General features: G+C 34.4%; 1 protein-coding gene and 1 long non-coding RNA gene across 29 annotated transcripts; one reads left to right on the forward strand and one right to left on the reverse strand.

The window, feature by feature from the left end:
* Positions 1 to 901: 901 nt before the first annotated feature.
* Positions 902 to 1,820, forward strand: LOC117928918. The gene is made up of 2 exons (XR_004653674.1): positions 902 to 981; positions 1,069 to 1,820. It is a non-coding gene; the product is annotated as an uncharacterized LOC117928918 (long non-coding RNA).
* Positions 1,821 to 2,273: 453 nt separating this feature from the next.
* Positions 2,274 to 14,640, reverse strand: LOC117927475 (putative disease resistance protein At3g14460). Of its 28 annotated transcripts, XM_034846983.1 has the most exons (17): positions 10,220 to 14,640; positions 9,812 to 9,912; positions 8,300 to 9,056; positions 8,125 to 8,212; positions 7,958 to 8,033; positions 7,445 to 7,505; positions 7,154 to 7,194; positions 6,909 to 7,036; positions 6,152 to 6,355; positions 5,763 to 5,910; positions 5,406 to 5,664; positions 4,519 to 4,929; positions 4,018 to 4,173; positions 3,388 to 3,891; positions 3,217 to 3,275; positions 2,874 to 2,944; positions 2,274 to 2,782 (listed from the first exon to the last, which is right to left on the reverse strand). In XM_034846983.1, exon 1 carries the CDS (start codon positions 14,573 to 14,575, stop codon positions 10,232 to 10,234), a length of 4,344 nt encoding a protein of 1,447 aa, XP_034702874.1. In that variant the 5' UTR covers positions 14,576 to 14,640; the 3' UTR covers positions 2,274 to 2,782; positions 2,874 to 2,944; positions 3,217 to 3,275; positions 3,388 to 3,891; positions 4,018 to 4,173; positions 4,519 to 4,929; positions 5,406 to 5,664; positions 5,763 to 5,910; positions 6,152 to 6,355; positions 6,909 to 7,036; positions 7,154 to 7,194; positions 7,445 to 7,505; positions 7,958 to 8,033; positions 8,125 to 8,212; positions 8,300 to 9,056; positions 9,812 to 9,912; positions 10,220 to 10,231. The 28 variants fall into 28 exon arrangements, with proteins under 28 accessions (XP_034702874.1, XP_034702857.1, XP_034702862.1 ...); XM_034846966.1 differs by having other exon boundaries at positions 2,874 to 3,891; positions 8,300 to 8,541; positions 8,721 to 9,056; XM_034846971.1 differs by having other exon boundaries at positions 2,874 to 3,891; positions 8,300 to 8,586; positions 8,721 to 9,056.
* Positions 14,641 to 19,502: the final 4,862 nt, after the last annotated feature.

Raw genomic sequence — 19,502 nt, forward strand, 5'->3', positions numbered from 1 at the left:
CTCTCTCTCTCACCCGCACGCACACACATGCACACAGGCAAGCACGGTTTGTGCAAATCTTCCCCTCCAAAGTCTGGCCAGCTCTTTCTTCATCCTTTTCTAAACAGCTGCTCATATTTCTTCCTTCTTATTACTACATCAGGTGGCTTTGGAAAGGTACAAGAAAATGAAAGGCAATGCGCCAGAAAGACTGGTTTCAGGATCTGATGATTTCACCATGTTTCTTTGGGAGCCTGCTGACAGCAAACATCCCAAAACTCGTATGACAGGTCATCAGCAGGTACAAACTTATATTTCTTACAGTTAAAAAGGTTGGCTAAGGCGTTTTTCATGTCATTGTTTCCGTAGGTTGTTGCTTAATGCTGATATTGTAACCTATGTTGGAAAATAATCTCAAATTTAATTGCTTCTGTTGTGATGTTGTTTATTAGGAAATAATTAGACAAATAATCCTATTAACTTATGCATATGCCTTGAATGATGACTAAGTAGTTGTGGTCACAAGTGGGAAAAAAACTATCTACTCCAGGGGGCAGTTTAAGGTGTTTCAGTTGGTGTAGGTTTGGGGTGTTCTCTGGTTTTGGGAGTACCAGCCAGGGATAGTCCAGCTTTTGAGGGGGTGTAGGAGGTTGGTATTTGCTTTTTCCTTCTCTCTCTTGCTTGCGTTTTGTATACTTCGTGTGTACTTTGATGCACCATTTTCCAAACGCTTTTTATATATTCTCTAAATTTACCTACCAAAAAAAAAAAAAAAAATTTGAACTCAAGAACTTAGGGGGGTAGAAAATCCCCTACAAAAGGAATCAACTGTTTCTCCCCATCTTGCTGAAATATCGTTTACCTGGTTAGCTGCCCAAGGAATCCAACAGAATGAACACCCAAACTCTAGAGAAATGTCAAAAATATTGATCACAGGCATGTATACAAATATGGGGCTAGAATTTTCAGAGCCGGTGGGAAATTCTTGGCCCAGATGGAAATGTGAGTGCTACTGTTTTGCCAAGGTGGCTGTCCTTTTTCACAGCAACAGCATATCAATTAATTCGATTAATATTGTTTACCATATAGGTTTGGGATATCAGGACGCACAAGTTAAAACAAGATCTTCCAGGCCATGAAGATGAGTTATGTTCTTACTCCAAGTCTGGTTAATATTCTTCTTTTGACATTGACCTGTTTTAATTAATGTTTTCCTCCTTTTCCTATTCTGGAAAAGTTTTAGCTGTTGATTGGAGTCCAGATGGTGAGAAGGTAGCCTCTGGCCGTTGGGACAGGGTGCTCAAGTTATGGATGGGTTGATGGCTGAAGGAGATGTATGAAATGAAGATTGACATGATTCTTCCACAACATGATGGACCTGGCAGGCACTCAGCTTCTGCCTACAGTTACAGTCTACCTTAGGTGTAACTTAAAGGTTGTGCACCAAGTGCTGATGTTTTGAGGGATTAAGGGTGGTTTGTGGAGCAGTCCCCTTTTCAGAGTATTTCCGGTATTCTATCAATTGGTTCAGGTGTTCTGCAACTTTGGGACACCTATAGTATCTAGATAAGCCTGCATGCTGGAGAAAACCCTTCTGATATGCTCTGTACCCACTCATCGAAAATAGTAGAAAACTTTATTCAGCTGTATTATTTTTATTACTTAGATTGAATCTTATTCATTAGGTTTGCAGATCAGGAAAAAAGTGCCATGGCTTTGAATGTTTCTCTTTAATAGTAGCAGTGTGCATTGATCCAAAGAGTTTGCAGCATGACAGTTGAATGAAATTATGAAATGTAGCACTCATGGGCATATATATCATATGAAAATTTTTAAATAGAGCACAACTTGTTTGACTTTACATGGTTTGCTTGCTTCAGCTGTGGACCTTTAGGTAAATATCACACCAGTATCCTTCGATGGTTGGAATATCCGAGCACATATTTTACCAATTTCTTTTCTTCAGCTCTGTTTTCTTTGTTTCTTTCTTGGTCAAGCCAAACAATGTGGTGATTCTTGTTTTCTTCGTCCCATCAGGATGCAGCATCTCATTCATTTTTTTGTATTGGGTTGGACCCTCTCCTTCCACCCTACAATTCTAATCAGAAACAATTCCAGATAATCCTACAATTCTGGAGAAAACCCTCTGATTTGCTCTGTTCCCACTTGCCAAGAACAACTCTTCTAAAATGTTTTTCTTTATTGGGTTGTAATGATTTTATTATTTAGATTTAATTGTATTCATCACGTTTGCAGATCATGAAAATGGTCTCCTAGCTATGAATAGTTTCCTCTTTGATCATGTAAAGTTGGGAAGCAGTTATGGATGACTGTAATAGCACAATACATTGATCCACACAGTTTGTGGCATGACAGTTTAATGAATTACAAAAGTGTAGCACTCATGGATATATCATGTGAACCTTTTTCAAAGGAGTTGCTTGTTTAAATTTACAAGGGTGTAACGTCACACTAGTATCCTCTGATGAACCTTGGGTTCTTTTTCTCTGTTTCTTCCTCTCTTGGTCGAGCCAAACAACTTGCCTTCACGACTTCTTCATGTTACCGAAAAGAAGCAACTTATGTTCTCCATCTCTTCATCACCTTTCAAGACACAGCAATCTGATGCATCTTTGCATTGGATTGCTTCCTCTCCTTTCCTTCTCCTTCCTCCTTGAGGAAAAATCATGTCATTGCTTAGTTTTGATGACTCTGTTTCTTTTGATCATTGTGGAAGAGCATCATTGTAAGATGTACAAGAAACGTGTTGTGGTGCATTATTCCCTTCTCTACCACCCAAAATCTATTTTCCACAATCATAAATACCAAAGTGTTTAAGCATTAGGTAACGCACCTCTTGATAATGAAGTGAGAGATAGAGATCAGCAACATACCGGTATTCACAAGAAGTGATGTTCTACTTTTTCTTTTGACAACATTCATTTAGGCAACTCAGAATCTCCACCTTCATTAGGATTGCAGGAAGCTGGCTTCTTGGAAAGACATGAAAATGGGGCATTTAGGAATCTGAAAGAATCCTAGAGGCCCGTTGCTACTTTTGAATCATTCCAATCAATAACAACTCGAAATATATATATAAATCTGTCCCTGGGAACAAGTTGTTTCCAGGGCATGCAACCATCTCTCTAATAGACTCAGGGTTGTGCGCCCTCTTGGTGGTTTCTTATATATTGCACTATATGATTTGTAGATATCCAATTGCCAATTTCACCACACCTGAATGAACTAGAAGCTATGTTGAAAGTGAAGTTAAATAACCCATCATAGAAGGAATCCTGTAGCAATTCACCAAAAAGAAAATCTTATTAACATAAATGAACTCATCCAGTTAAAGGATAAAGTTGTGTGAAACATTGAGTTGGGAGAGACAGAAATACTGATGCTTACATGCGACTGTGGGAGGGATCAACAAGAGAAACACACATTGAATAGTAAATGTGAAGTCATAAAGCTTGTAACTGCTGTCAAAATCTACTCTCAAGTGAAGTTTTTTAACAAAAAGGAAAGTGCAAAATTCACCAAATAGCTCCACTTGTAGGAAATTTCAATGGTATGAAACTAGGATTTGGTGAATCTCCTCGCTTCTGCTATTGTAGTGAACCATTATAGACCAAAGATGAATCTCACCATCTGTTTTCACATAGGAGGTGTGGGCTATCTTTGGGTCATCTCTCATCATTGGATTTAGGGGTTCTATCTCTCATATATAATTTCACTTGCCAAATACAAATGGAGCTTAATTGATGTCTCCATGATGTGGAGACTGAGCAACATACATGATCCAAGGGATGTGTAATTGTTCTTGTGAATCACCCAATCTTCATCTAATATAGACGCACAAATTTTAGCAACTTGTAATCTCCACATTTTAGAGCACCGGAGGAAGCTAGCCTATTCAACAAACATGAACACATTTAGAAAAATGCAAGAATTCTAGAGACATGCTGTGTGCTATCATGAATCATTCCAATCAGTAAGGAATCATAATGCTATAATTTTAAACGTGCAATAACATACCTATCTTGGGGAAGTAGACTGTCTTGAGCACCAACTCAATTGCGAGTTCTTTGGGAGACTTGAGACACCAACTCAATCAAAGCTGCTAGTTGTTTCGGTGGCAGCTCATCTTCCTCCACTGATACTGGAGAAAATGCTTTTGAAAACCCTTTAAATCTTCAAAGTACAAAGAGAAATTAGATTATGTGGTTATCCGATCTCCATTCCCCTTGACACAAACAAATGATTTCCTTGCAACCAACAACGTCTAATTCTATCACTTGTACTCTAACATGTGATTTCGGAAGAGAATTAAGCTTTGGAATATTGCCAGTAAACAAAGAAATGAAAAAGGCCAAGTGGGCAGCCACCAAAACTAGTTCACAAACAAATGTCAGCATTGGAAGTGGAACATGACACAAAAACAAAACATGTTTTCCATATTCATAAATACCAAGATGTTTAAGCATCAGGTAAGGCATCTATTGACAATAATATGAGAAATAGAGACAAGCAACATACCAGTATTCAAGAGAAGTAGTATTCTTCTTTTTCATTTGACAACATTCATATATTCTACACCCCAAATTTGGCAACTTAGGATCTCCACCTTCATTAGGAATATTGCAGGAAACCGGCCTCTTGGACACACATGAGAGGGTATTTAGAATTCTGAAAGAATTCTAGAGACTTGTTATTGCATGAATTGTGAATCATTCCAATAAGTAACAACAGCAGAGCCCTATGTACAATTTTGAACAGTCAGCCTTCTTGCATTGGATGAAAAACTTGTCCCTAGAAAAAAGATGTGTCTTGGGCATTCAACCATCAATTATTAACTCACAAGGAGGCTTGAAGTTGTGCACCCTCTTGGTAGCTTCTCATTCATTACAACATATAAATTCCAGATATCTAATTGGCATGTCAGTACACCTGAACAAAGTAGAAAACATGGTGAATAGGAAATTAGACAACCCGTCACAAAAAGAATCCTGCAATAATACACCAAATAGAACATCTTGTTAACATAAATGAATTCATTCAGTTATAGTATTGTGTGAAAATTTAAATTGGGAGAGAGAAAAACATTGATGTTTACATGGGACTATGGGAGAGACCAACAACGAGAACAAACATTGAATAGCAAATGTGAAGCCTTAAAGCTTGTAATTACTGTCAGAAACTGCTCCCTAGTTAAGCTTTCAACAAAAAGGTTCAGTGTAGGGATTCTCTTGTAGCTCAACTTGTAGAAATTTTCAACAGTATGACAATTTATACTCATAATAAGAAGATAAAATGTAAGAATTATGTGTTGGGAACTTGTAGAAATTTTCAACAGTATGACAATTTATACTCATAATAAGAAGATAAAATGTAAGAATTATGTGTTGGGAATAGATGAAACTTACTGAATATATGGATAGAATTGGGTGAACTCCATGTGCTTCCATTTTTGGAATCCAAACTATTATGGATCAAAGATGAATCTCTCCATCTATTTCCAAATAGGAGATGTGGGCAATCTTGAACTGATGTCTCATCATTGGATTTAGAAGTTGTGTCTGATGTATCGCTCTAAAACAATCACAGGGTTCTCCTTTAGTTGCCAAATACCACTGGAGCTTAGGTAAGGTCTTGGTGATGTAGGGAAGTCATGGATTCTGGAATCTTTACATGAAAATATACATGAGATACATATGAAAGTATCTTAAAGTATACTATCAATCATGAGTTGTTTCAGAGTCATGAGGCTGTGAAGGCCTTACTCAGATAAGGGACGTCTTTGACATTTCTCACTGTTCAATATGAGTAAGGCACATTATCAACTCGAGCTTTAGGAATGTGAGTCATCATGGGACAACTTGTTCCTATTCTTTATTCTTTTCTCACCAAAGAGGATTAAAAGATATGCAGCTGCAAGGGCAAGAGATGCAGCCAGTAGTGAGAGCATAAAAAAAAATTCTTCTCTAATATAGACCACAAATTTTAGCAACTCGTGATCTCCACAATTTAGAGCAGTGAAGGACACTGGCCTATTGGAAAAATGTGACATGACATTTGGAAATATGCAATAATTCCGAAGATCATTCCAATCATTAAGGAATCCAAAGCCCTATAATTTGAATAGGGCATATATTTGGCATGAATAACACACCTATCTTGGGAAAAAGACCAGGTCTTGGCACCAATTCGATTATCAACTCTCTATGAAACTTTGAGATACAAGGTACCAATGTTAGTAGCTTTCGTGGCAGCTCTTCGTCTTTTAATGGTATTGGGGCAAAGCCTTTTGAAAACCCTCAATCTACAAATTACCAAGGACATGAGATCATGTTGTAATCTTATCTCCAATCTCTTACTGCAAACAGATTATTTCTTTCAATTAACAATTTAATGCTTTCACTTCTATCATGCCATTAGCAATTTGGGAAAACAGGTAAGCTTTATAATATTAGGAATATGCAAGGAATTGATAAAGGCCATGAATCTACTTAAAATAAAAAATAAAAAAATAAAAACACAGATTTTTTTCATCCATGAATATTGTAACCAGCTTCCAAAAAGCATTAGGCATTGCAATAACCAAATGTTCCTCAGGTATTAAAGTTTAAGTTCAAAGTTACTAGGAGGTTACACAGATTTTTTCACCTATGAATATTGTAACCTGCTTTCTTAAAAACATTAGTATTGCAACAACCAAATATTCCTAAGATATTAATGTTAAAGTTCAAAGTTACTAGGAGGTTTTTTCACCCATGAATCTGTATAAAATCAAAAGAAACTCACAATTCTGTTGAGTATGAGTTCATTTCATGGCCATGCACAATTGCATTAAGTATTTGCAAGCTAAATGAAGTTGTGTGTAATTCAAAGAATACCATACAACTCATAATAGAATGCTCACTGCTCACCATAGAATGAGAAGTCAATTGTCTTTCCTCCAGTCATAAGAGTTTGTGCTCTTTGAGCCTCTGACTTGTGCAACTCAAGATAGTAGGACATGCCAAAAAGTGTCATTCCCTTCAAACATTGTTCAAATCTGCATAATAAATCTAGATAAGGAAATTTTCTATAAATATAGTAGTATGCTGGTTTAAAAATGAAGAGAATTTCAAACAAAATAAAATAGAAAAAATTTTCCGTGTTTATCACTCACCTAAAAGCTTGTACATTGGATAAAATTCATGCTAATGATTCCTGACAATTGTTTGCAATAAAATTTAGAAATGATTCATAAACGAAAAAAAAAATTACAAATTTTTTTAGCAATGTTCCATAAAAAAACACAGTGCATATTGATTGAGAAATTAATATGAAATCCAATAATCTGAAAGGCACTAAAAACCAGATGTTTTCTTGAGTTCTCTATGCATCAAAATAGATGCAAGTGGCTATTCGAGACCAACATAATAATAGAGCGCGAGACTTCTTAGCATGGAACACATACCGAATTTTAAACAAGGTTCTTAACTTTCCAAGAGACATAAGAACATGTTGTGTTGTAGAAGCTGTAAAATAAATAAATGGAAGTTAGACACATATATTTGCTACTTAGGTTTTTTTTTAATCATCTGTTATCCCTCAAAAAGTAAAAAATAAGTATAAACAGGAATAAAAAGTAAAAGAGGTATTACTTGCATTTAGTTCAAACTAGTAATCTCCAATGTGAAATCCAAATCCCATTTTGTCAACACAATAAGAGCATTAAACATACAACAAATTGAATCATTCTTTTTGACAATGTGAAAACCTGAATAAAATGACTTGGGATCATAAATAACTACACGACAAAACAAATTTCATTATTCATTATAAAAGGAAAATATGTCGTTTTTTTTATTACAGAAGATAGATATTTTGACATAAAGTGCACTTATTCATGAAAACTTTGTGTATTATATGTTGAAATTAGAAAATTGTATTCAAATCCAGTTAGAAGAGTACCACTAAAGATGCTTACATTGAAATGAAGGCATCCATGCTAATTTGTAATTGATGTCAGATAAGACCTTTCCTTGTCATTTTTTATCCCATTCCTGCATGTCAAATTTCCAACTAAAACTGCTTTGAGAGCACCTAAAAGAAAATTACCAAGATTTCATTAGAGGTAGAACTTGAGATGCTTACATTGAACCATGAGAGAGATTGACAAAACCTGCTTCCTAGTCAAACTTTCAACATAACTCCATGGAGATTTTCATAAATAGCTGAACCACTAGTAGAAATCAAAATCAATATGAGAAATTGACATGGTATTGTGTAGATAAAAGGGTAAGAAATGTGTGTTAAGAATAAGAGTTACCTTTTTGAATGTAAGGATATGATAGGGTTGAATTGCCTCAACACCCATTTTTGCAATTTGAACTTAATATGGTTCAAAAATGAGCTTATGATCTATCCTCACATTAGGGGAAGATGACAATCTGGGGCCAATCTCCATCATTCTTCTTCAAACATCTTTGATTTAGAAGTACACACTCAACAAAATTCAGCAGATAGCCTTTCACTTGGCAAGGAGGACTAGAACAGGGCACTCTTTATTCTCTACAAGTTGAAGAGAGATGAATTTTTGAAGGCCAAGGAAGGGGCCTAAGGATTCCAAATTCTAAAATCTTTTTATTGAAAGATCAATGAGAGTTGTAGCAAGAAATGTTGTCAAAAGGAAACTACATTTAAATATGCACAATATAAAATGAATTAACTGAGTTTTGGGAGTGGCGTACCTTTGGAGGGTCCACAAAGATAGGGTGTCTTGATACCCTTGCAATTGTATTTGTGACATTGCTTTCTGAAAGAAGTCTAGAACTTGGACAATGTGAAGAATTCTGAGATTATGTGAAGAGATGTGAAACTCTGAATCTGTTGAAAATATGTGAGACTCTGAATCTGATGAGGTAGGGACTTGAGATCCACATTTTCTTATGTGAGGAATTCTAAGGTTGTAAAGGCACACTGGTAGTTTCCAGATTCAGATACTTCTCAGATGTTCAAATATTTGTATAATGTACATCTTAGTTGACATTGTCGCTCCAACAGGATGTGCAACCCATTTGAGCATACTACATGCATAACACAAAATTCCATAAAAACAAAAATCAGAAGTTAATGTCTAAGAAGATAAGATTTATATATAGCGAATGAACATGCTTGATTTTAGCAAAAAAGGAATGACCCCAAAACTTAAGAATATCATCATCATAAGTACCTAATTTATATCATTAAAAACTCCAAAAAGATTTGATGGCTAGACAATAAAATAATTTTAAAAAATGAGTTAAAATTAGCTGAGCTAAGAAAGATTAAATCAACGTAAGTATCAATCATTAAGGAATCGCAAAATAAATGAATAACCAAAAACAAAAATATTCAAGATTAGTATCAAACTAAAGTCAATTATGCTTACGAGTTCACAATTGATATGCAAATTACAAGAGCCATGATGCACCTAGAAAATATTATTTTTCAAATAGAACTAACCATGAAAGGCTTCAAATCACATTTTCTCTATAATTTCTGTTCTTAATTGGCCCCATTTTCTTGTACCAAAATATTATTAATTTGCTTTGAAGGAAGTGGGTGACTCATATATCTGAAAGGATGTGAAAGATGGAAATCTCTTGATCTCTAACAATTCAAGAAGACAATTCCTATGGCTATTGTTGTCATCATGCATCATTCCACTAGCTATAGACTACAGAATTGAACAATTATGAATATGTAGATGCTTAAATATGGTAAGTAGTTCATTTAGTGGAAAAATGAATGAGACTTACATTAAAATTTAATAGAACAATGGAAAAATAATGATACTTACATGTAGCTGAAGATAATCTTGCCAAGAAGCTGTTTGTCATCCATCTATAAAGGGAATTCATCTTCTCTCTCCTTTTTACATTCTAAGCACTAAAAATGCACCTACATATAAAAGGAAAGACCAAAAGAAACTTAATAACAGAGGTAAACACATACATCTCGAGGATAAGATTGCATCATAGATTGAATTTGGACTTGGCAAGGTAGAAGTAGTGATTCTCATTTTTAATTGTGACAGATTAAAGAGAAAATAGCAAGCTATGAGCCATGTGAAAAGCTGCTTTCTATTTGAAAATTTTAACAAAAAATCAAGTCCAATTAGAAATTTCCAGTAGTAGGTGAGAGAAATTGAAAGTGATGTTGAGGAGAGAAAGAGGAAGAATGATGTTTTCGGAATGAGAAGTAATACCTTATTTATTGCTCAGAGATGATTTAGTCTTATATCCACACAAGGGATGTGGGCAATCTTGGGCCAATCAACTCCTTTCTCCTTCGAGTACCTTTGTTGTAGATGTGGGCACCGCCACATATGCAGTTCTGAAAGGGTGTCAGGCAACAGTCCTTCCCTTGGCAAAATTGACCGGAGCTTCGGGCAATTGTCGATCTCTAGCCGTTCAAGAGAGGTGAGGGTTTGGAGAGACAGGGAGGTTAGTGATTCCAGATTCTGGAATCGTGAAATGGAAAGGGAGGTGAGAGTTGTAGGAAGAAGAATCAAGCGGGGGTCATTCGAAAAGGAAGTTGCATCTGGAAACATGCCTTCTATGGAAAGGTCTTTAAGAGAGGTGAGTCCGGAAAGGCCCCATTGGGATAGGGGGGTCTTGATATTCTCACAATTACGGATGGAAAGCTCTGTAAGACGAGTGAGGTTTTTTATTCGAGGAAGCAACAATTCCAGATTTTTAAAATCTTCAATCCTTAGATATGTAAGGGTGTTGAGGCAATCTGGCAGGGCTTTGAGATTAGGATACCCCCGTATGTGTAAAGATTGAAGTGAATTATTGGTAGGGTGAAGCATCTCCTCTGAAAGTGACTCTAGTTGTTCACAATCCTGAATCCAAAGTTGCTCAAGGGTGGAAGGAAACTTCCCTCTTGGGAAGGATGTGAGAGATGAACATGAAGAGATTCTCAGGATGTGAAGAGCAGCAGCATTGGTGGAATCGTGGTGCGTTATTCCCTCTGGTAGAGACTCTAGCCTTTCACACGTCATTATGTAGAGTTCCTTGAGAGTGGTAGGTAACCTACCTTTCGGAAAACCAATTAGAGACGGACACCCCTCTATAGATAAGAATTCAAGGGCACACGTGTCCATGGTGTTGGTGGTGGCGATGGAATTGCAGTGCATCATTCCTTCTGGAAGAGACTTTAGATTTTCACACCTCTGTATGGTTAGTTTCTTTAGGGTGGTGGGTAATTGCCCTTTTGGAAAGCTAACGAGAGATGAACACTGCTTTATCTCCAAGGATTCAAGGACACATGAGTTACAGCTGGTGTTACTATTTCGCATCATCCCATCAGGTAGACACTTGAGACCTTCACAATTTTCAAAAGTAAGACTTCTCAGCTTTGGTGGGAAACCTACGTCAGGAAATGACACCAGCTTTGGACAGTCCATGATTTCCAACTCTTCAAGGCATGTTAGACTCTGCCATCCATTTGGAAGCCTCTCTAGTTTATCACATTTATTTATTTTTAAAGACCGAAGATTGCATCCCAAGGATACAAGTTGATGGCAGTGAAGGCTTTCCGATTCAAACCCATCCTCCCACAAACATGTAAGCTCTTCGCATCTTGAAAATTTCAAAGCCTGAAGCCCTGACAATGACCGCACGAATCCTTGTTGCAATTTGATAAGCCCTAAAATCCCAGAAACTGTTAACTCGGTGAGTGAGGTCACTGAGGTGAGCTCAGTTCCATTTCTCAAGACCGCCTCATTACATTTCGTGACTTCTATTTCCTTGAGAGATGGTAGCCTTAAAAGTGTAGACTCCAGTTTTGGACAGTTGTCAACATAGAGCCGTGTCAGCAAAGGTACGTAAGTGGGTATTTTCTTAATCAATTTACGGCAATTATAAATTGTAAGCGTACGGAGGCAAGGGAATGAGGAATCTATCGAGGAAGACCAGTCCTCCCAATACTCCCATTCTGACATATTTACAAACCATAGAGACTCTAGTGATGGGAAAAGCTTTTCTGCAGAAAGACACGTCTCTCCATAAAACTCTGAACCCACATTTTTTACTCCATCCATTCCTTGAATCCACAACCGTTTAAGCGATGGTAACTGCCCCAAGCATGGTAAAGATGTGCACTTTTTGCAATCTTTGAGACTTAGAACCGCCATTTTAGAGAATGAGCCATTCCTTATCCAATCTGGGAATTCTGGACCACCATATGAATAAATGTTGAGTTCATTCAGATTCGATTGAGGTTCTAAATGGTGAAGGACATTCATTTGATCCATTCCATTCCTTGAACCATCCGAGTCAAAACTCCACGCTAGTGTCAATCTTTCAAGGTTATCTTTTAATTTTAGCCGGGCAACCCTTACATCTTGAACATTCAGCACATTTTCCAATTCTGAAATATGGAGTTCACCTCTAAGATTTGACATTTCTCTCAACTCTTTGATATTCAAACCCTTGTTTTTGCCCACCATGAAATTAGACAATACCTGCAAATCTTTTAATTGACCAATTTGTGAAGGCATTTCTCGTAAGTTGCGGTCACCACTAACATCAAGATGTCGAAGGTTAATCAGGTGCCCAATGCTAATAGGCAACCTGGTAAGCCTATCACAGTTTGATAATATCAATGTCTGAAGATTGTAAAAACCGCCAATTAAATCAGGTAAATATTTAATATCGGTTTTAGATAAATTAAGATACCTTAGAAGTTTCAAATTGCCAAATTCATTTGGTATCTCATTTATCTGAGAACCACTCAAGGAGAGCACCCTTAGGTATCCTAATCTTGGTATCAAATCTTGAAGCACCTTATTAGTGATGCATCCACCATAAACAAATCTTTGTCTTGGTATAGCTATGAATGTGCGCAAGTGCTCCTTCTTATGAAACCTTTCAAACTTTTCAAACTTTTTAAGGGTATCATTAAAATTAAAATCACAAATGAAAGATGAATGGCGAGTACTTTCAGGATTGAGACGTTGCAAATTATTCTTAAGCTCATCATCCAAATGCAAGCATGTATATCCAGCAACATATTTAGCTAGATCGTTAAGAAGGTCATGCATCACAAACAGTGATCCATTACTACTTGACGATTGGAAAAATGACCTTGAAAATAGCTCACAAAAATACTTATCACCAAGATCTTCTTTTCTCCTAGTATCTTTTGATTCTTCAATTAGCCCCTCCGCCATCCATAAGGGGATTAGCTCTTCCTTCATAAACTCATAGTCTTGGGGAAATATCGCGCAATAAGCAAAACACCTCTTTAAAGGTGAAGGGAGATGAATGTAACTCAATCTCAATGCAGGGATGATGCGCTTGTCACGTAAATCCCATATTTTGCTATCTAATACTCTTTCCCATTCACGTTCTCTTCGTTCAGCACGCAGAAGGCCACCAAGTGCTTTTGCCGCCAAGGGCAAACCTCCACACTTCTCTACAATTTTCCTGCCAATTGATTCCAAATTCGGGTGCTCGTGGATATTTATATGTTCGAAAGCATGTATTTGAAATACCGACCAACAGTCATCATCAGATAAGGGTTTGAGGACATGTAAGTTGTTGGGGCCCCCCACCCATTCTGCAACATCTCGATCGCGAGTGGTGACCAAGATTTTGCTTCCTGATGCTGCCTCCAAGAAAGGGGAGCGTAGGTCGTCCCATTTATCACGCATGTCTCCCCACAAATCGTCCAAAACTATCAGAAATCTTTTTCCCCTCAATGCCTCCTTCAACTGGCGTTGAATTTCATGAAAGTCCTCTGAATTACTGCTTTGAGAAATAAGAGAGTTGAGAAGTTTCTTTGTTACTCCCACTATATCAAAATCAATTGATACAGAAACCCAGGCTTTCAGAGCAAAATGATTGGCTATGGGCTCTGCAGTATCATAGTACACCAGTTTTGCCAGAGTAGTCTTGCCCATGCCACCCATGGCCACGATGGAAACTACAGAAACATTGGTTGCAGCGGGTTCATCCTTAAGCAGCATCTCAATTATGATCTGTTTATCTGCATCCCTGCCCTTTACCCAAGGTACGTATACCTCACAGCTAGTGACTCGCTGCCTTTCCCAACTGGATTGGGTTATTATTTCCACCTTGTCCAAACACTTGAAACCAAGCCCTGCCTTTTGAGCTGAAATATCTTCTAATCGGCGAGTGATCTCCGTTATCTTGGACCCCATCTTAACATTACGCATGGTGGCCTTAACGGGAGTGAAAGTAGTACAACAAGTAGGGATGAGCTTGCGTACCTTGCTTGTGCTGGCTTCACCATCAGCTTCCGCCATCACCTTTCTTCGCAAAGCCTCGTAGCCAAACTCGTCCAAGATGTCCTCCATGTCATAAGCCAAATCCCGGAGACGTTCGAGCCATGCTTTCACGGACGGATCGTTGATCTGCTTGTGCTCAGCGACATCGAGCAGTCCAAGCATCTCCGTCAGTGTTTCCTCCCATTTCTTGAGCTCCCAGTGGACTTGCTCTTGGCGGGCATACTTCAACAAATCAGAGGGGAACTTCAGTTTGCTAACCAAGAGTTGAACGAAAGAGGAAAGAAGAGCCTCTCCAACAGCTTCCATGGTGATCGGTGTGCAGAGAGAGTGAGAGAGAGAGGGATAGAAAGCAAAGGTGGAAACAAATTAATGAAGCAGAAAGAAGGGGAGGTGGAAAGTAGAGGGTAGGACTTCCCACTAAATTATTGCTGTGAGATGGCATGCAACAACTTTCTACAGTGTAGAATTTTGGCCAATTATGTTAATGGGGTCATACCCTCATCCCAACTTCCCAACCCACCTTGATTACTTAAACAAATTTTCATTCCGTCCCAAACCTGTATTAGAGTATAATGGGGTCAGGGAATTTGTTTTTAGAAGTTATAGCCATCCTATCTTATTTAATATTTTCTGTTATTTTTATTAAAATAAATGCAACTTATGAAATTCTATCTTGATAAAAAGTAAATTTGTAACTTTATTTTAAATATGTTTAAAAAGGGAAATGAAAAAGGAAACCGAATTATTTTTATTTAATTTTATGTATAAATCTAGATTATTAAATAAAGATGTAAAAAAATTGATCCAAGCCATAAAAAACTACATTAAATTTTAATTTTTTAGGGCAGGAACTAAATCTATATTTTTTTTTATATAAGATTTTTTATTTTTATTTTTTAATAATTTTTTATTTTTAAAAATAAAAAATATATCCAAACATATACTTTATATTCTTGATATTAACTTCTATTCATTTAAATGAAATAAAGAGAGATTTACATTTAAGATAAAAAAAAAAAAAAGATAAAAATCAGATGTCAGGATAAAAAGTTAAAAAAATAATAATAATTACATCTTTGTCGTTAAATAAATTTTATTAAATAAAATTATAATTATATCGGTGGAAGTCTAATTAACTTTGCTTTAAGTGAGAAAGATAGAGATGAGATGGAGGTGGGTCTGATGGAAAAAAGAAAAGAAAGAATATTAAAATAAGAAGAAAGAGATAAGACTAAGGTGGGTCCATTGTTAAGAAAAAAAGGGTGGGGAATGAAATAAAAGTAGGAGACAAAGTGACAAAAGCTTTTGCTTTCTTCCAAAAAGTAAAAACAAAGGCTAATGGCATCAAGTGACAAAACTCTATACAAGACCCTACTTGAATATTTCTATGATTTGTTTGTTAAACTAGTCTTATGTAAGGACTTTAAGTTAAAAATGATTTTCAAAAAAAATATTATTTTAGAAATTAACTTCTAATCTACATAATTGCTACATCTTTTCGACTTGATTTTAGTTTAATTTCACTAAAATGAAATCATTTATTTGAGCCCAAAAATTCAAATCCAATTCACTTATCTATATACTTTATTGGTATGGAATGAACGAGAAGAGTTATAAAGTAAAAGAAAATTTGATCATATGAGTGATTTTCCAAAGCTGGAGCCAATTCAATGCCTAGTGGGTATAAAAGAAAAAGGAAAGATGTTTTAAATTTAAAAAGGTTAGAACTGTTTCACAATGATTTTGGGAAGTTGGAAATGCTTCCAAATGCCTAAAAATGTTTCTATAACAAAAACTAAACATTTGATAAATATATTTATATATATATAATAGAAATGCTATAAATTAGAAGTGTTTTTATCAAAATAATTTTTGAACCAACCTTAATATCGGTATTAGTTTTAACATATAATATCTTTTATATTAGTTGATATAGTTGCTTATAAAATCAACCATGATAATTATTTTGGATTGGGATAAGTCGCCCCCACTCCAACTCTACCCCGTTTATTTAAAATAATTCTTATTCTCATCCTATTAAAAAAATAAAATGGGGTGGGAATGTATGGGCCACCCGCCTTATCTTGTTTATTTTTTTAACATTATTTTTTAAAAAATTAATTACATTAAAATAAATATATTTTATAAATAATTCAAAATTTATAATTTTTTATAAAATATTTTATTAAAAATAAAAAAATAAAAATCAAATTAAATTAATTTTTAATTTTTAATTTATATATAATTGGGACAGGGTAGGGTAAAGCAAGACAGGACAAGACATTACTCGAACCTACCTCGAACCCATTTCGAGTTTTTTTTTTTTTTAAATCTTAAACTCATTCTTAACTTGCTTATTTTTTAATTTCAAACTCACCCAATTAGGGGTGGTATCCGAAAAAATATGCCACATTGTCATCCTTATCCACAAATCATAAATATATCATAAGAAAGACAATAATAAAGTTAGTGCCTATTTGGATAAACTTGCTGTTTTCTATTTTTAAAATAAGTAAATAGAAATAACTTTTATATAAGATATAAGAATTTTTAGTGACTTTTATATATATATATATATATATATATATAAAATAATAGTTCTAAAAATCATTTAAAAATTTAAGGTATTAAAAAAAATTACTAAGTTAAATTAAAAAAAATAAAATTTAAAGTGATTTTTAAAGAAATAACATAAATTTAATTTTTTTTGTATAACATGTTCTACTTTTGTATAGAAATTTCTAATTTTAAAAACAAAAAATAATAAATATATCAAATGGACACTTTACCTTCTTATTTTTTTAGTGGTTTACCCCTTGGCCCCTTAGATGAGAAGATTATGAAATTTTTCAATGTTTCGTATCCTTAAATAAGAAACTTATGAAAAGGATAAAAGTACTAAAGATGCAAAGTAAGACTTTTGAGAAAATTATTAGTGCGAGATGGTATGCACCAACTTTAATTTGGAAAATTATGTTAATGAGAAGATGTAATCCTCATACGAATCACTAACTTTAAATTATAGTATTTATCATATTTTGTATAATCATGTTTATCGGTTATATCATCCTCATCTCAATTTATATTGATTATTTAAGTTGTAAGTTATAGTCCGCATGTCTTATTTAAAATTTTATATAATTTTTAAACATAAATCTTATTCACATAAATATAATTTATGAGTAAAAAAATTAGTTTTTGTAAATTTTATATTTAGTATTGATAAAAATTATATTTTCAATTTTATTTTAAATGGGAAATCGAAATAAAGAAACTAAATTATTTTTATTTAATTTTATAAATAAATGTGGTGGAGTGGGACAACCATTGCAATCAACTCGTGTTTGATGAAAAATCTATTGTTATCGATCATAGAGAGTTGACAAAGAACTTCATAGATAAAAAAAAAAAAAAAAAATTAATTTAATAGACACTGAATAAGACTTCGGATTCCAATAATATTTTTAATAATATAACTTCTTAGTGGTAGGTTCCACAAATGGCAAAATGTGAAAAAGAATATAAAATTGGGTCCCAGCAATTGGAGCCCTTGTAAGCAATTATTAGTGCAACATGAGAAACAACTATTGGGACTTTTTACAAAATACAATCAAATTTTAAAATTAATTTTTAATTTATTGTAATTTGACACAACACAAATATGATTCACTAACATGAATTATCACCCTATTTCTACTAAGAAACTTAGAAGAAATTTTTAAATTTTCAAATACATGATTAAAGTTAATTATAACTTTTAGAAATTTTCTATTTCATATTCTCTCCAAACTAATAAGGTATAAAAAATCTTCGATTGAAAAACATTATTGTAACGGTTGGTAAAAAATTTTCATGCTCATTATATTTGTTTTAATTTTCAAATTGCAATTATATTGTCTAAAGATAGGTTGTCCTTTCAATCACTTTAGACCAAATTTAAAGATACTTTAGACCAAATCTAAAGGTGCTTTTTGAATATCTCTTTTAAAAAGAAAAAGAGAGAGAATGGTTGTTCTATATGATCCATCAACAAATAAATAAAAAAGAAAAATATATTTGAAGGAAAAATAAAATAAAATTGAGATGACTAGGAGGGTAATTTGGGTAAAACCTAATATGATTTAGCAACGTCCTCTAAGGTCTTAATTACTCAATTTTTAATATTTATTTGATACACATTTAATAAGAAACAAGTCAAAATGTGTTAAAGCGGAAAGAAGAGCCTCTCCAGCTGCTTCCATGGCGATGCTGGCATGCAACAACTTTAAAGTGTAGCAATTTTTGAATTTTGACCCAGAGAGAGAGAGAGAGAGAGAGAGAGAGAGAGAGTTCTTGCTGTGAGATGGCATGCAACCACTTTTAAAGTGTAGCAATTATTCAATTTTGACAGAGAGAGAGAGGGAGGGAGAGAGAGAGAGAACAACTTTACAGTACTGTAGCAATTATTCAAGAAAAGAGAGCTAAAGAAGAGAGGTAGAGAGAGAGGGGGAGAGAGTTATCGCTGCGAGATGACCGAGACAGAGAGAGAAAATTATTGCTGTGGGATGGCACGCAACATCTTCAAAGTGTCGCAATTGTTCAATTTTGACCAATTATGTTAATGGGCTCATATCCTCCTCCCATGTTCCCAACCCATCTTGATTAAACAAATTTTTGTTTTGTCCCAAACCTGCATTAGAGTATAATGGGGTCATGGAATATTTTTTTTAGAAGTGATAGTCATCCTATCTTATTTAATATATTCTGTTATTTTTATTATTTTTAATTTTTATTTTTATTATAATAAATATAATTTATAAATAAATAAACTATTCTTCATAAATTTTATATTCTATCTTGATAAAAAGTAAATTTCTAGCTTTATTTAAAATATGATTAAAGTAGGGAAATGGAAAAGGAAATTAAATTATTTTTACTTAATTTTATATATAAATAAGATAGAGTGGTATAATACTTTGAATCTATTTGACACTACTTCTAAAAAGTGCTTTTAGCCTATATATTTTTTTTTAAATTAGATATTTAGCAAAATTTAGAAAGCAATTTAAAAAATATGAAAAATTACTATAGTATTAGAAAATCAGTTATAGTATTTTTTAGAAAAACACTTTAATGAAATACTACAAAAAACGCACTCTTAATCTCATTTAACCCAATCTTAGATTTAAAAAATGAATTATCAAATTCAATCTTAATTGATTTAAACTCTGCTAAACTCATTCTCATTTGTACT

Source organism: Vitis riparia, chromosome 13 (genome assembly GCF_004353265.1).
Source record: "Vitis riparia cultivar Riparia Gloire de Montpellier isolate 1030 chromosome 13, EGFV_Vit.rip_1.0, whole genome shotgun sequence".
Lineage (NCBI taxonomy): Eukaryota > Viridiplantae > Streptophyta > Magnoliopsida > Vitales > Vitaceae > Vitis > Vitis riparia.